General features: G+C 39.6%; 1 protein-coding gene across 25 annotated transcripts in view; it reads left to right on the forward strand.

Annotated features, from left to right (window-relative positions):
* Clasp2 (cytoplasmic linker associated protein 2) overlaps positions 1-17,517 on the forward strand; it is a 172,202-nt gene that overhangs the window by 49,213 nt on the left and 105,472 nt on the right. Inside the window, exon 1 of one of the 25 annotated variants that reach the window (XM_029481889.1) lies at positions 2,299-2,990. The exons of 23 other annotated variants lie outside the window; for them this stretch is intronic. In XM_029481889.1, coding sequence (XP_029337749.1) covers positions 2,975-2,990 — 16 coding nt within the window. In that variant the 5' untranslated portion in view covers positions 2,299-2,974. Of the gene's footprint in view, positions 1-2,298; positions 2,991-17,517 lie in introns of those variants that run through there. One more of the 25 variants, XM_029481892.1, reaches the window with a different exon arrangement.

The raw sequence follows: 17,517 nt of genomic DNA on the forward strand, positions 1-17,517 counted from the left end.
TGTGTGTGTGTGTGTGTGTATATATATATATATATATATATATAATTTATTTATTTGTTGGTGATACTTTGAGAAGTCCACTCCCATGCTTTCAGGTGTGTCTTTCTTCCCAAGCAACTTTTTTTGTCTAGTAACACTTCTGTTTTAAAATCTATATTTAATACTTCTATAAAGATTTCAACTCTGCTTCATTTTATATATACCCCAACAGATGAATTAGGCTGCCATCAGCTCCTTGTGGGGCTGTGGGAGCAGGGGCTCAAGGTCAGGGCTTGTCTGAGAAATGCAAACTGGGGGCTGGGGCTCGAGCTCAGTGAGAGTGTCCCCTGTATCCAGAGCTGTCAGTCCAGTACCCAGGAGCGCTAAAGCGGTTGTTAGCCGAGCAATGGGAATATTTTTATAGGCCACACTCACTAGGAAGACCAGACGTTTGTAGAAAAATGTAATTTAGTGATGAAAGTTAATTCAGCTTTTATTTCTGTACATTTTTTTGTCCCACAGAGTTTTCCACTCTCTGCTGATTTTTTAATCACATATTCAAACTAAAGGAGTAAAATTACCGAGATCAGAAATATTTTAGGACAAAATAAGTGTTCACTGTGAAGATGTGGGGAAATGGGTCATTTGCATAGTGGGATGATGCTACCTCTTCTTTCTTACATGGTGTCCCTACCTAAGGGATAATATCTTGGGTTTTTCAGAGATAGCTTGAGTTTTAAATTTGTTCCACGTGGTAGTCTGTGACCAGAAACTATAGCAATTATAGCAAACAATGTCTTTGTCTGAGACTGCAATAATAGAACAGCAAGTCTAGTGATTTAGAGTGTTTGTGATGAAAAATATAAGCAATAAACCCAGGGGATTGATGTAAAGAGTCACCATCTTGAGTGGTCATTATGAGAAGAAAATAGAATACTGAAACTATAAGTAATTCAGTGATGTTAAGTCAGTTTCTCTCAAGAGAAGTATCATATTTTAGTTGAAACTTGATAGCTTAGAATAACCAGTCAAAGAATAGTTGTCAGGTAGAAAAAAAAATAATGACTATGAAAGCCCAGAGGTGAGAAGGACTTGATTGATTGTAAAACAAAGAGAGACCAGGGCTTCCTGGAGCTCAGTCAGGAGAGGAGACCATGTTTGTGGTATGTTGAACCCGTGAGAGAATTGTGCAGCCAGTGTCTGATAGATCAGGAGAGCCTTTGATAGGCTCCTAGAGGTAGAGAAGTCGGAGCCCATGCAGCGTTTTGGTCTAGAACAGGACATGTACATGGGGTGGCATGGAGTGACACTGTTTTCTTGGCTTGACTGTTCAGAGAAAGCCTGTTTTTGTTGTTCTTTGTGTGGGTCCTGGTGTATGGTTGTACATTATTCTTTTGTTTCACCTTTGGTTTCTTCCATAATTGCCATTGCAGTGCAGTGCTCTTGACTGAAGCTCTGATTAAATTCTTTGACTTTTAAAAGAACTAGTTGAGCAGAGTCAAGAACACTAAATAATATCATCCGATTTGGACATATGTCATTTGGTTTAGAAAATAGTGAGATATGCACATTTGTTTTTTTCTGGGGATTTTAAGAAGCTGGACTTTAATTTTCATGTTACAAAAAAGCAAATTGGCAGAGTCCTTAAGTACACAAGAATTAACTTCACTGTTAGAAGGAAAATGGAATGAAAAATAAGCATATTGTGTCTGGAAGGAGCCAACACCAGTCGGAGGAAAAGACTAAATTGTGGTGCTCTGTGCTTGTGGCAGGACCTGGTGTTGTCATGGAGCTTTCTAGACAATCTCCTAGTATCCTAACAGAGATGTAAACACTAACCTTGCTGTTGGCTGCAACTGTTTCTTTTTCCTTCATTGTGAAAACACTGTTTTGTCTGATGTGCTTGTAGGACCAAGTACAGTTTGCCTTATAATCACAGTAGAGTCATTTCCAGGTTCTCTGACTCAATTACCAGGAAGAGAATTATTTATCTCAGAGGCTGACAGTAAAGGAAAGCATAGGACTTAGACTTTAAAATTACTGTGGCATTCAGCTTATGTGAGGCTGCAGCATAACTCCCAATCTAGTCTCGTGTATTTTCATAGCATGCTCTTTGGTAGTGAGCAGAGAAGCACTTCTCCTAGGTTGATTTAAGAACATGTCTCTCTGTGGCCATGAGCCCCAAGGCCTTCTCAGAGCTTGGTAATCCTGTGATGTCTCTGCAGCCTGGATAGAGGGTGCTTAGCTCCCCTGCAGCTGCGCACTGGCAAGTTCTGTCTTCACCAGAAGCAAGCTTTGTTCCGTGTGGCCCTACTGTCCGTGCACAGAGCTGCCTTTGATGGGCTGTCTTTGACGTGATTTGTTTACGGCAGCCAGAACCAGAACGCTTCCTGCATAATGAGAGCAGTTAAATCATGGAAACTGGGCTATTCCTGTTTGTGCACTTGTAGCGTGCTTCTGTTGTAAATATTAAAAGGTAATGACCAAAGGATGAAAACCTTTTTTAAAAGGTGCAAACCAGCTAATCCATCAGATCATGTGATTGCTACTGATTACATGGATATCTTTAGGGAAGCAGAAAATGATTGCTGAACACATGCCTTGTGTTTTGATGATTGCATTAAAAGTCCCCGAGTGGGATGACATTTATTGGCTCCCAGAGCTTTTCTTAGATTAAATTTCAGGCATCCGTTACAAGGAGAAATATCACAACGTGTACCTAACAGCATATGTGCAGCTAAAGAATAATTTTGATCAAGCCCTGCTAGGGTCCGCTACAAAAACGAGGGTTTTCAGCAAGACCCCAGACTTTTATTTTGAAGTGGAGTAGCAGCTGTTGGCTATTGCGGTGCAGAGCTGCAGCGCGGCCTGGGTCACACAGTGCTCCCGGTGCCTGTAGGCTGCAGGCCGAGCCCAGTGGCGCAGGCACTAAGCTACACATATTTTGCTGTGATATTTGACCTTTTGGTTTGAGAGAGCTCCCTGGACCATCTGAATGGCTATGGGAGATGGTGAGTATGATTTCTTTTTCTTGTTGTGCTATGTTAAACACTTGGTTTTAGGGTGATGATTGTTTGCTATGTGAGAGATGTATTTCCCCTCAGAATGAAGGACATTTACGTGCTTGTGTGTATTTTTGCTGTATATGGTTTTTTTGTTTTTTGTTTTTTTGTTTTTTGGTGTCTTTCTCTTGATGTGTCAGTGTGGGGTCTGGCGAACATAAGGTGGGATTTAGCTTGCAACCCTAGCACGGCTTTTTCAGTCTTTGGTATTGGGTCACGAAAGGGTAGTGGAAGGGTCAGGGAATGTGTACAGGAGCTGTGGAGGGAGAATGTGGCCTTTGGAGCAATGGCAGATTTAGGCAGGGAGGTTTGATTAGCTAGCTTGACATCTTTCCTGTTGTATTTGACAGAATTTCAATTCCGTGGTAATAAAATACTTAGAGAAGCAAAATGGCTTGCCATGGATACTGTACTAATTAGTATGCTTGTGGTTTGTCAGTGTCTCTAGTAAACATTCTTTAAGAAATTTATATAGGACATAATTTGATCACACATTGCCTTTGTTAGTGTTTTGGTAAGGACAATCTTAAAAACACCTATTTCGATAGTATTTAATACTTTTCAGAGGCACTTTCATATACTTTATATACATTGTCTCATCAGGCACAAATGACCAGTGAACTACACAGATATTTGGTGTTTCCATTTCACAGATTAGGAAACTAAGACCTGCTGAAAGGTGTGTTCCAGGTCAGGGCACAGAGCAAACTGGGTATCAGCTATTGTCCTTCTTAACACTGTTTGTGCTTTTTATTAAGATGCTTTGAGATATGTTTCATAATAGCATCATTATCAGAGATGTGTACAGAGGGACTGTAAGGTTCTACAGTGTTTTTTCTCTTTTCTGTTTCTCTTTTTTTTTCTGGTGTATATCTGTGTGTCTATTTCTGTGTGTCTAGGTTCTTAATGATTCCTTGCTTGGATTTTTAGGTTTTAAGTCTTAATGTCAGTCTTCCTATGATTAGATTATGACCTCTGTCCTCCAAGAGTTGGTTCTCTTGGCAGTATTAGGAATAGGTTGCAAACTTACCAAGTTGCTGTTATTGATAGCCATTTAAAGTATTTTATGTACATTTAAATAGAAATGTGATACTACATTTTGTATTACACATTGTTATGAGTGATTTTGAGAATTTATGTAACTTTTATATGGTCTTACGTAAATAACTTGGATATACTTTATTAATTAAAGTAAAAACATTAAACTAATTTCTCACATACTTAAGAGCATTTCCAAGTTTCTTAGGAAGATTAAACAACGAAAATGTTTAATTTTTAGGCAACTGAATGTTGCATTTGCTTTGAACCATGTCTAGGTTTTATTTTATTTTTTTCTACCTATTTTTGGCTGTCCATATATGTTTACTTGGTTTTTATTTTCTAAATAATACATAAATTCAGACAGGTTAGGAATGTATTGATTTTGTTTTTCATTCAAAGTAATGACCTCTTGTAAAGTTTCCAACTAATTTTCTTTCTTAAAATAGTAACGTTTTTGTTGGGTTAAAATATACCTTTTAAAACAAACCTTAAAAGTCTGAATAATAAAGAAAGGCAGTAGGCTGTCAGAGTGAATAGTTTTAACATTTGGTATGATTACTGAGTGTGATGAGTTTCTCACATACAATTTGAGTGTGTGAACACCATGCACAATCTCATTGCTCTATTCCTATTTGCACATTTAGAAATTTTAACTATGAATGTAGTGTCAATATCATCTTTTAAAAATTGAAATGATCATATTACAAAAACTCTGTAAACTTGTTTATACTTCATGCAGTGAGGTCTCCTGCCTTTTATATGCTTTAACATAAATATGCTTTCATATATAAACCTTCAAACAAATTCTGTGCTGATTGCTGTTTATTTGTGTTAGGCGTGGGGACTGGGGAATGGAGCCCAGGGCCTCACTTCCTCTGTGCAGTATTTTACTGCTGAGGCACATCCCTTGAAAGCAGTCATTCTGAATATACTTTTGACATTTGCTATATCTGCTCATCACATGAAGTATGTTACTATCATGCTGTCATGTGTTATTCTGCCTCTTCTGTGTAAACTGTTGCATGGTCTTCCACTATATACATTACAGTATAACCATTTCACGTTCAGTAAAAGTTTACATCCTTTGCCATGTATAATTTTTCCTAAGTTGGTCTGGGACAGACACTTTTACCCAGGCTGTTTATGTGAGTACAGAGATGTGCATTTTTTCTCCAAATACTCTGTAAGTAGCATTTTAGAACTTAAAGTCTTGCTTTAAATTGTGTTAGCTGTAACAATATTCCAAAAATACGTTATTATATACATTCCAACAGTAGTACCTACTAGCCAATATTCTTTTCAGTTCATTGCTTGCTATTATTACTTGTTTAAACAATTTTCCAATCATATCTATCAGTGAAAAGTATCTCAGACATTATCCAACATAGCTGCTTTCTGGTAACCCTAGTCATCTTCATATGACTTGTGTGTGTGTGTGTGTGTGTGTGTGTGTGTGTGTGTGTGTGTCTTAGCCGCCTTTTGGTTTGCTTTATTTATTTGATTTGCTTACTTATACAGGTGTATGTGAAAGCCAGAGGTTAGTGCCTTTCTTCATTACTCTTGCGTATTTTCTAAGACAGTATTTCTCAGTCAGCTTGGACTTCACTGTTTAGCTAGGCTGATTGGCCAGGAAGCCTGTGGGATCTATCCATTGCAGCCATCCAGAGATAGCAATGAAGCTTTAGATATGGTTTGCTGTGTGCCATGCTCAGCTCTTTTGTGGGTGCTGAGTGCTTAGTATTTGTACAATAAACATTTACTTTACCCACGGAGCCATCTCCCTAGTCTCACCTTGTGGCATCTTTGACCAAATCATTTGACTTTTTATTTGTTTATGGTTGATTTTTAGATATTCCAGTGATGTCATTGGTGGTTTTATTTTAAGGTCAATTCAGATTTATGAGGTCCTGGAATGACTTACTGCTTGGTGAATTCTTGGGGGTAGATTTTGGATGTTTTTAACTTTAGTTGTCTCATTCTTAATTCCAAAGCATAAAACCAAACATTTCAGTAATTATGTAATATTATGCTCTAGGCAGTCAAATCAGAGAGGGTTAATTAAAAACCTGTAGGATTATTATGTGGTACTGACGCCTGCATTTGGCCGCAGAAGCATGAGAAAGGAATTTGGCCTTTTGTTGTTCCTGCAGAATGGCTGGAAAGAAATAAGGTTTTGTTACAAATGGACTTTTCCTAATTTTTTTATATTTCAATATAGTCTATTCAAAAATTAATATTTTAAGAATATACACAACTGGACCAGGCATGGTGGCAAACTTTAACCCCAGCACTCAGGAGGAAAACGCTTTGTGATCTCAAGGCCAGCTTGGTCTATATAGTGAGTTCTAAACCTCCTAGGGCAATGTAGTGAGATCCTATCTTCTTTTTAAAGAAAAAAAAAGAAAGCACTTTTAGGGATCACCCTTCCATGACATCCTTTCGCTTCTAGGATCACATGTAACTCGTCTAAAATTTAGTTTAAGAGGAATAGAACACTGATGCTGAAAAGATCCTTCTTCCTTGCTCTTGAACTTTTTTTTTTTTTTATGACACACTAGGATTGTATGATGTAAATCACAGGGGAGAAACCTGCCTTTTACTTGATGGTGTAAGGCCAGTATTTTCTACTAAAATCAATGATAGGATAAAAAAATAAATGTATGGAGAGAAAGTAAATTACAAGGATCAAAAAAGTGGATGGTCCTGAGACTCAGGAAAGCCAGTGCTGTGCAGAACATTCCAAGAAGAGACACCGTTTCAGGGAGTATTCAAAGGGCCACGTGACACAGTCACACCTCTTTCTGCTCTGTTGACTGACTTTCCCATTCTATCCATGCCCTAAAACAGCAGCATTAGCATTACTGTGAGGCAGAAGACAGTAAGTAGGGGTCGCTAAGATTCAAAGTAGCAAGCGGGCTAAAAAGAAAAAGCACCCTTAAAGTAGCCACTGCTGGCCTTAGCCAGCCGGCCAGGGTGCGGCACAGCTCTGTGCAACACACCACAGAGTTCCTAAGGCAGTCCCGGCTTACCTGTTGGATGCCAGGAGCAACACGATTTCAAAGTTGACATTGGTAATGAACTTTACTCTTGAAAGGTTTATATATCTTCTTTGTATTTGTAGAATGATACGGTTTGATCCTCTTAACAACTACTGGCTTGAAAATTTGTGACAGATTTCTGACTTTTATGAACCTTGTTTACTATTTACTTTAGTATATTTCATGACATGTTACTTTATTAATGCCAGGTACGGTTCAAATTGTGATTATCTCTTGCTTGAATTATTGAAGGTCTTAAATCTTTAAAGAAAACCTTCCTCCTATTATTCAAAGGGAAAAAAGCTAGCATAGACTTTTAAATATATCTTAAATTGTTCAGTTATATCTTTTTTGTTTGTTTGTTTGTTTGTTTGTTTGTTTTTCAAGACAGGGTTTCTCTGTGTAGGCCTGGCTGTCCTGGAACTCACTCTGTAGACCAGGCTGGCCTCGAACTCAGAAATCTACTTGCCTCTGCCTCCCAAGTGCTGGGATTGAAGGCATATGCTATGACGGTTGGGCAAATTAAAGGCTTTGTTGTTGTTGTCTTGTTTTGTTTATTTTACTAGGTTTTATTTCTAAAGGTTTTTGATTTTAGCTCAGGGAAGCAGTCTGTTGTTCTTATATTTGTGTATATGTATGTTGTACTTGTGTGTGAGTGCATGAGTGCATACATAGATGACATGACCAGAGGTTACTCACTGTTGAGTGTCTTTCTCTGTTGCGCTCCACCTTATTTTTTTCTCACCGAACCTAGAACCCCCATTTTGGGTAGGCTGACATGTGAGCTACAGAGAGAATTCTTCCTATCTGGGATTACAGAGACTGCCACTGTGTCCAACTGTGTAGGTGGCTCCTGCAGATTTGTACTCAGGCTCTCAGGCTCATACAGAAAATAGTTTCCCACTGTGTGTTTCTTCCCAGCTCCTCCTGTTTTATTTTATTTTATTTTATTTTATTTTTTAATTATGTTTCTCCCCTTTGTTTGCTTCTGCCTCTCCTTACAGAGTGGTTACTAGTTACAAGTTGGCCTTGCTGGGTTCTTCCACTGTGCCTTTAGTGTGCTTTCTTTCAACTTTCTCTTTACCCTGCATCCTGAGAAACATCCTTCAGTTTGTCATCCAAACCTTTAACTTTGGCAAATAAAAGTTTGAATGGTTCCAAAAAACCTTTCATTTTCCTTTTCGGTAGTTCCTTTTTTCTTGAGAGGGGGTGGGTGGGACTGAGACTGACTGTGTCTGTGTCTGTCTGTATCTGTGTCTAAGTGTCTGTGTACCCTACAATTTTTGTGAAAGCTTATGTATATACTGCATATACGCATGGGCATTCTGAGTTGAGGGTTTTAATAGTGAAACCTTCCATGGGTTTTCAGTGGCTGCTAGAATTTATTTCTGGCCTAGGCACTGTTATTTCTCTGTAATTTTGCAAGGTAAATAATTTTTATGCTACAGCATAAACATTCTTGGGATTCTGATTTGTAGCTGGACACAATAAAGTAATCCCAACACAGGGAGGTGGGGGCAGGATGCTCTCCACAAATGCAAGTCCAGCCTGGACTACACAGCAAGACTGTGTCTAAAGGTTGGAAAAATCCAAGTTGCAGCTTTGATAGTTCTTTCCCCAGTACTTATCCGTGACTGTTACAGGCATCTTGTAGGAATGTGCTGACTGTCTTTAGGGGCTTACCTCATATAATCTGCCCTTAGTTTACATGTTTGCTCTTACACTGTGCTTACAGTATTGGTTCTTTGTGTATGGATTTTGAAAATAGTGATTTAAGTTATAATTTTTTAATAATTTCAGTGTTTAGATCTCAGTTGCTTTATAAATATCTTCTTTTCAGCTTGTTTACTGTAGGATTCAAGTTAGATTCCCCACTGTTGTTGGCTGCTACATCTCTTATCAGCAAGAGAGTTGATCTCGCTTTGTGGCATTTATTTAGCACCTTTCCGGTGAGCATTTTCTATACTACAACTTGGTGATTCATTATATTAGTGCTTTGCTTGATTGTTTAATTTTGTCTTTGTTCATGTTGTATTTGGCCTTTAGGAAGTCTCTTGTAGTTGAAGATGACCTTGAAGTCCTGATCCTCCTGCCTTCCTCTCCTAAGTGCCTCCATCACAGGCCTGTACCATCACACCTGTACCTGTTTCAATTGTATTTTCTAAAAATTGAAAACACTTTGAATGGCCTGATCAAAACTAAGTCTGATTTGTTTTGTTTTGTGGATACAGACTCTTCAGTGGTGCTGTTATGTGTGACTGTGGTGGTTTGAATGAAAAGTCTCCATATGCTCTTATATTTGAATGTTTGGTCCTCAGTTGGTAGAACTGTTGTGGGAAAGATTAGGAGGTGTGTCATCAGATTTGGATTTCTGTCAGAGGACGAATGATTGATTGTCTTTGTGTGTCTAGTTATCAACCATATCCTTTCTTTATGTAGCTTCCTTTGTGTTTCTGCTTTCAATATCCTTTGATTGAAATTCTTTGTAGGGTATCATCACCCTGGTTTTAAAGGAGGCCAAGAATACAATGCAAGAGACTAGTAAAGAGGCTGTTCCAGTGCTGTAGACAGGCGGTACAAATCCCGCCTTAGATTAGAAGTAGCAGCTAAGTAATGAGGAATGGGTGTGCTTCCTATACTGCTGGGAGTTCTATAGGGCAAGAACTGTTGGTGGGTGGGCCTGGGAGAATTTCATACGGTGTGATTCCACATTTTGAACTTGAGTAGCAAAAATAGTGATGTCATTTATCACACTGGGAAGACTTAAAGATAGTGTTAGTGTAATCATCTGTGTGAAACTGGAGGTGCCTTTGACATCTCAGTAGGGGATGATTTCCTCAGGGGCAGGTCAAAGGTAGTTGGATATATAGATTTGGAACTCAGAGATAATCTAGGCCAGAAGTGGGCACTGGAAATTCAGAAGCATTTTGAGGATACTTAACATGAAGAATGGATGAAACACTTTAGAAAAGCTGTGGAGTGGAGAGAAGACTTTTAGACATACAGTGACTGGGTTAAACAGGAATTACCAACACAGAGACTTAGCAGGAAAGAACCTATGGGGACAGAGGAGAGACAAAAGAGCATCCTGTGAGTTTCCTCACGATTAGTAGAATTATATGGACATGAGTAGTATAGTTATATGGTGTAGCAGTCTACTAACCCTCTTGATAATTCACCATTAGGTAAGGACCAAGCTCATTGCACCTCACTGGCTATACAAGAGTATAACAACCCCGAAATCCAAAGTCCTGTTGCTTGTTGTTTTAATTAGAATAAGGAAGGATATAGCATCAAGTGAAAGAGGAACTTTGGTTTAAGAACTAGATAATATGAAGTAGAGTGCGTTTCTGGTATGCAAATCCCTGATAGTGAGGGTTCATATTGAACTAGTTTTACTGAAGAAAACCCACACAAAATTAATACTGTGAGACCTATGTATGTGGTTTTTTTTTCTTGCTCTTTTTGCCCTGTGAAATGTAACTTTTTTTTTGTGTGTGTTTTATATATTAGATGTAGTTACTGTGGAGTACATGTATTGTACTAAACATAAAGAAAAAAGTTTAAAAGTCATTTGAAATTGTGGTCTGCCTTCAGTTAAAGAAAAAAAAAGCATAGTGTGTGTGTATATATGAGTTTGATTAAAGTTTTTAAAAAATGTATGAATTCTTACTGGAAATCCTGGGAAAACTGGTATCAATTGCATACACCTGTGACTCCAGGATGTGGGACATGGAGGCAGTAAGATTATAAATTTGAGGCCAGTCTAGTGTACACGGTGAGACCCAGATTAAAAAAAAAAAAGATTATGAAACCTTGGGGGTACCTTTTAGTCATTTCATATGTTAATGTAACAAGCCCTTTCAGGCGTAAGGCAGTAGAGCCCTGTAACCACGCATATTCTTAATTTTTGTCAATGTGTGCACATTTACACAGAGTAGAATAAAAAGAACAGAGAACAAATAGACTCATGTTTGTTTCATTATGTTTTGCCATAAACTGAGTTTAGGTTAGTTTAGATTTTGCCACCAAATGAAATTAAAAGACAAACATGGTCACTCTAGGCAGCAGCTGAGATGTCTGGAAGGCTTAGGTCAAGGACTCTGAGTCTTGATAATTCCATATCGAATGCCTAAAGCCACAAGGACAGAATTTCAGGAGATAAGATACTGTATCCAACAACTTAGTGTGGTGTAAGCAGAGTCAGTGTTCCAGCAAGTTCTTCCAAACAAGTTGTCATGAATGATGAAACCACATTGCTCTGGTGCTATCCCAGATGTTTATCTTTAAAAGTCTCTGACGCTGGAAAAACTAAGGAAAATATAGCAAGTAGCATAGGAGGGGTGTGTGTGTGTGTGTGCATGTGTGTGTGCATGTACATGTGCTTTGCCTGAGTGTGTACATCTGCATCCAGTACATGCAGTAACCGCAGAGGCCAGAAGAGGGTGTTTGATCCCCTGGAACTGGACTTACTACAGATGGTTACAAGGAGCCTTGGGGTGTTGGGAATGGAATCCTGGTCCCCTGGAGGTACAGCCAATGCTCTTAACTGCTGCATCATTGTCTTTCCAGCCCCATCACAGGATATGTTTTGCCAATAAAACATAAAAACAGAGAAGTAACAAACAGCCTGTTGACAGATATTTAATGCTTATGGAGTAACCCTGTTTTACTTACTATCTAATAACAATTAGAAAATATCTATATCTGTGTACTGAAAATATTCATTAGTAAAACCGAGCATTTGTATTAAGGATTCTAAAACATCCAAGAGTGAAGAAACTTGTCTTCAAGCACTGGTTTGTGTTAAACAGAGGTAGTTAAGCTTAGATCCAAATTTTGTGATATTTTCTTTTAGGGTTGTTTATATTTGTGAAGTACTCACCCTTCCTGTGCTGTCAGTTTATATAGCTACCAGAACTAAGTGCCTGTTTTTCATATAGACTGTCTTCTTTACATGTGTATTAAAAATCTAAACTTGAAGGTAGAGTTCAATTCATGCCTTTTTACCTAATTCAGAGCAAAACTTTAAAACCAATTTTATGTGTCATACATATGTTTACTACTATCTGGCCTGTCTGGTAATGATCTCATCAGTAATGTCAGAACTGGTTTCTGATATAAATTTGAATGTTAAAAAACTCATTCTGAACCTGGTGGTGATGGCACATGCCTTAATCCTAGCACTTAGGAGGCAAAGGCCAGCAGATATGGAGTGAGTTCTAGGATAACCAGGACTACACAGAGAAACTGAAAAAGAAAAGCCCAGATAAAGCCTGCTTTTCAGAGCTTTCTTAGCTCTGGGCCTGGGAGTGGGCTTATAGCCCAGCAGAACAGTGCTCCCCTGCAGAGGAGGCTTGGGCTCCTTCTGTCAGTGCTCTGATTTTTCTCCTCTGCTGTCTTCCTTCCTTCCTTCCTTTCCTATATTTTCTTTTTGTCTGACTTCCTCCATTCCTCCTGTAGTCCACCTTTTCCTTGACTTCTTCTCCCTCTTCTGTTTGCATCTTTCTCTTTCTGCCTAAACCAAATTCAGTTTATTGTTTGGCTAAGTCTTGTTCAGGCCACACAGCCTAATACCTACTAAACTATTCACTTTTCTTGCTCTTTGGTTCAACTAGTGTGTGTGTGTGTGTGTGTGTGTGTGTGTGTGTGTGTGTGAGTGTGTGTGTGAGAGAGATTAATTTTTTTTGTGACACATAGGAATTTAAAAAGGTTTTTTTTTTACCTTTAAAATTATTTTATTATGCAGCATAGTGACCATAGCAGAGTCATGCACACAAGACAGATTTCCTTATACCTACCTTCTAGATATGGGGAATGTTCATGCTTTGCCACAGTTTGTATCAGAGGTTTTTTTTTTTTTTTTTTTTTTTTTTTTTTTGGTTTTTTGAGACAGGGTTTCTCTGTATAGCCCTGGCTGTCCTGGAACTCAGATTTTTTTGAGAAATAAAACTTTATTGCTATTTCTAGTATGGTCATCCTTCATCCTCTCTCACTTAAGTAATAAAACACAAACTAGTGTTTTTTATTTATGAATGCATCTAAATATATTTGTATAAAGAGCTTCTTCTAACTAGAGAATTGACATTAAAAAAAATTAATTCAAAACTTTGAAAACTTGTGGAACCAGATCCCAGACTGCAGAGCTCTTTCAATCCCTTCACTTCTCAGTCCTTGCCCCGTGGTGTCTTCCTTCTTCTCCCCACCTGTCTGTTTCTGTCCCTTCTTCCTTCTCCATCTTTGTTGATGTGTCCCATTTCCATCTCTTTACCTTTTTAATCTTTGTCATGCAGACAGCACTGCACCTGCTCAACTTGTGTGTCCCACACTCTAGGCCTGTTTAATGTCAGCTTTCTGCTTCAGCCTCTTTGTGACAGAGTCAGGGTTTCCAGTTTGCTTTCTGTGGTCACTCGTCCTTTCCTATTGTGTGAGTCTGGAAGGCCGACTTGGTATTTACAGACAGTGTCTTCTGAGTTGTCTTACTAATTACCCCTGAGCTCTGTTAACTTTCCTGTTAGCCCTGTTTCCTGAATTTAAGTTTTGACTACTATATTTTTATCTGTAGAAGTTCTACTTAGTTGGAATATCTTTTTAAATAGTTTTCTGCCCCTCACAGTTCTTTTCACGTTTTCCTTGTAGGCAAACATGTATCTCTGTCTCCTTTAGAAATGGAGCATTTTAAGTCTACCTGTTCCTATTATTTGTTTATACTTGTTCTTGCTGTGATGTCTTGTTTCTTTCTCTATTTCCATCTCTTCTCCGTCTCCTTTCCTTCATTCTGTTGATGTCTCCATCTTGTCTCCTTTTCCATCATACAGATAGCTAGCTACTTGGTCCTGCACAGATGTCAGTTCTTGTTATCAGATACCTTTGCCTGCTCCTAGGAACTTTGTGTTTGCTGTTGCAGCCCACAGAAGCATTTGATTTGATTCACTTTTCTGTTTTTTTTTTTTTTTTCTGTCCCTTTCCCTCTCCTCTCTTCCTTACCCTTCCCTACCTTTATTCATTTAGATGGTGTGGGGTGTGTGAGCACATGCTAATGATCCCACATGGGGGTGGGAGCAGAAAACAACCTTGGACTTCAGTCCTTTGCTTCCACATTGTTTGAAACAGGATCTTTTCAACTTTGCCTGCTGCATAGGCCAGACCAGCTCCCATAGGAACATTGGGCTGATAGATGTATATGCTACTTCACCCAGTTTTATGTGGGTACTAGGGATTAGAATTCAGGTCCTGCCGGGCGTGGTGGCGCACGCCTTTGATCCCAGCACTTGGGAGGCAGAGGCAGGCGGATTTATGAGTTAGAGTCCAGTATGGTTTACAGAGTGAGTTCCAGGACAGCCAGGACTACACAGAGAAACCCTGTCTCGAAAAACAAAAAACAAACAACAACAACAAAAAAAAACAAAATTCAGGTCCTACACTTGTATAGCATGCACTTGACTAAGACCCCTGTCCCCCAGGTGATTGGTTCTCTTTTGAAAAAAAGTTTGGAAAAAAAAAATAGATAATAAGAGAAACATTGACTTGTGGTTCCCCTTAGCCCATGAGTTCTCCTTTGGTGTGCTGAGCTCTGCCTGTGTGTCACATGGGTTTGACCTTCTTTTACCATATGATAGAGTAGAAGCTTTGACGTGCTCGTTCTAGTCTGTGGTTTCTTGTTGTCAATCATTGTTTGCTGTTAAGATTTTTAAAAACCAGAAATCTTACCCAGTGAGTGCAGTTGTTTGCCTCTGGAATATTTCTTCAGATAACTTAGTAATACTTTTAGTAGAGACTGAAAGCCCCAGTTCTGTGTAATATGCTCATCTAGACATTGCTGCACATGTTGACCAATGGGCAAAACTGCAATGGTCCCGCCTTCATTGGTCATGTGTTCTAGTAGGAGGGGCAGGTAAACAGCAATGACACATGCCAGAAAAAGGGGGAAGTGGGGAGCACGGAACAATTAGAGTATCTATTAGGATGTTGGGAGTTTACAGTTTACTCAGAGAAAACTTTATTAAGATGACAGATAAAGACATCGCGGTTTAACAGAGATGTAGAGATGCATTCTAGGCAGAAGGTGTACAGGTAGAGACCCAGAACACTCATAACCTCTACATTGATTATAAAAACAGGGTTAATTTGAGGTTTTGTGAAACCTAGGTAAAAGCTGATTTTTCTCTTTTCCCTTGTTTTTGAAGGCTTTACTTTTATGAAGTGTTAGTTTTTTTGTTTTTTGTTTGTTTTTGGTTTTGTTTGTTTGTTTCTGGTACTGGGAATCAGACATAGGGCCTTGAACTTGCCTCACAGCTGTTCTCCTACTGAGCTGATTCCTAACCCTCAGCTTTTATTTTGTATATTTGAAGCTCTGTTTCCAGGTTTGTAAATATTCAGAGTTTTTATTCCCCCCTGTTGAATTGCTCCCATTATCACCTTCATCTAGGATTGCTACTTTGAGTTGCTAGGTTTTATATGAATGTTACCTACTCCCTCTCTGCCTTGTCCTCCTGTGGTCTATCCCCGCTCCTGCCCTGTTCTTGTATGGTCTATCCCCGCCCCCCCCGGACCCCCCATGTCCTTGTGTGATCTATCCCCCCTTCCTGCCTTGTCCTCCTGTGGTCTGCCTCCTCAGTCTGACTTTCCAGTTTTACATCTCATCACATAATCTCAGTTAACAAAATCTATCCAGGTAGCCTTTACTTATACAGTTTAGTTCATTTAAATTTAAGGAGAATACCAGCAGATTTAGAAACTATTTTATAATTATATATTAAATAACACTACAACTTGATGTAATTTTTTCAGATTTTTTACTTTAGTTACATGTACATGTGCATGTCTGTATGAAGGTGTGTGTGTGCACATGAGGGCACGGAGAGTGACCTGGATTCTCAGGAGCGAGACTTAGAGTTAGTTGTGAGGTCCCTAATGTGGGACTGGGAATTTAACTTGGGTCCTGTGCAAAAGCAGTAAGCACTTAAAGGGTCATCTCTCCAGCCCTTTATGTAGTTTTTATTTTGCTTTTAAGATTTATTTTTATTTTATGTGTATGGGTGTTTTTCCTGCGTATGTGTCTGGGCATCACATGTGCTCAGTACCTGAAGATGCCAGAAGAGGGTGTCAGATCCTCCTGAACTGGAGTTATAGACAGCTATAAGTAAGCCTTAATGTCAGTGCTGGGAACTGAACCCTGGTCCTCTGAAAGATCAGTCTGTGCTCTTAACTGCTAAGCTATATTTCTAGTCTTTTGTTTTGTTTTGTTTTGTTTTGTTTGTTTTTGTTTTTTTCAAGACAGGGTTTCTCTGTATAGCCCTGGCTGTCCTGGAACTTACTTTGTAGACCAGGCTGGCCTCAAACTCAGAAATCCGCCTGCCTCTGCCTCCCGAGTGCTGGGATTAAAGGAGTGCACCACCACCACCCATATTTCTAGTGTCTTTATTGATAGAGTTTAAACACAAGAAAAACGTTGAGTTACACCCTCTCCATAAAAAGAAATTATTTTTTAATTTAATTTTATTTGTAATTCATTTTTTACACTCCATATTCTATTCCCTGACCCTCCCCACCCTCCAACTGCTCCACATCCCACACCTCCTCCCCACCCCACTCCATCTCCACATGGATACCCCCATCCCCCACCCCACCTGACCTCTAAACTCCCTGGGGCCTCCAGTCTCTTGAGGGTTAGGTGCATCATCTCTGAATGAACACAGACCTGGAAGTCCTCTACTGTATGTGCCTTAGGGGCCCCATATCAGCTGGTATATGCTGTCTGTTTGGTGGTCTAGTGTTTGAAAGATCTCAGGGGTCCAGATTAACCAAGACTGCTGGTCCTCCTACAGAATCGCCCTTCTCAGCTTCTTTCAGCCTTCCCCAACTCAACAACTGGGGTCAGCTGCTTCTGTCCATTGGTTGGGTGCAAATAACTGCATCTGACTCTTTCAGTTGCTTGTTGGGTCCCTTGGAGGGCAATCATGATAGGTCCCTTTTTGTGAGCACTCCATAGCCTCAGTAATAGTGTCAGGCCCTGGGACTTCCCCTTGAGCAGGATCCCACTTTGGACCTGTTGCTGGACTTTCTTCTCCCCAGACTCCTCTCCATTGCATCCCTGTAATTCTTTCAGACAGAAACAATTATAGGCTGGAGGTGTGACTGTGGGATGGCAACCCCATAAATGTCCTGTCTTCCTGTTGGAGGTGGGCTCCATACGTTCCCTCTCCCCACTGTTGAGCACCTCATCAAAGGTCCCTCCCTAGGCAGTCTCTCACCTCCCAGGTCTCTGGTGCATTTTGGAGGGTCCTCCCAATCTCCTACCTTCTGAAGTTGCCTGTTTCCATTCTTTCTGCTGGCCCTCAGGGGCCTCTGTCCTTTTCTCTCATCCAATATCAGATCAGGTTCCCCTCTGCCCCCCC

Source organism: Mus caroli, chromosome 9 (assembly GCF_900094665.2).
Source record: "Mus caroli chromosome 9, CAROLI_EIJ_v1.1, whole genome shotgun sequence".
Taxonomy (NCBI): domain Eukaryota; kingdom Metazoa; phylum Chordata; class Mammalia; order Rodentia; family Muridae; genus Mus; species Mus caroli.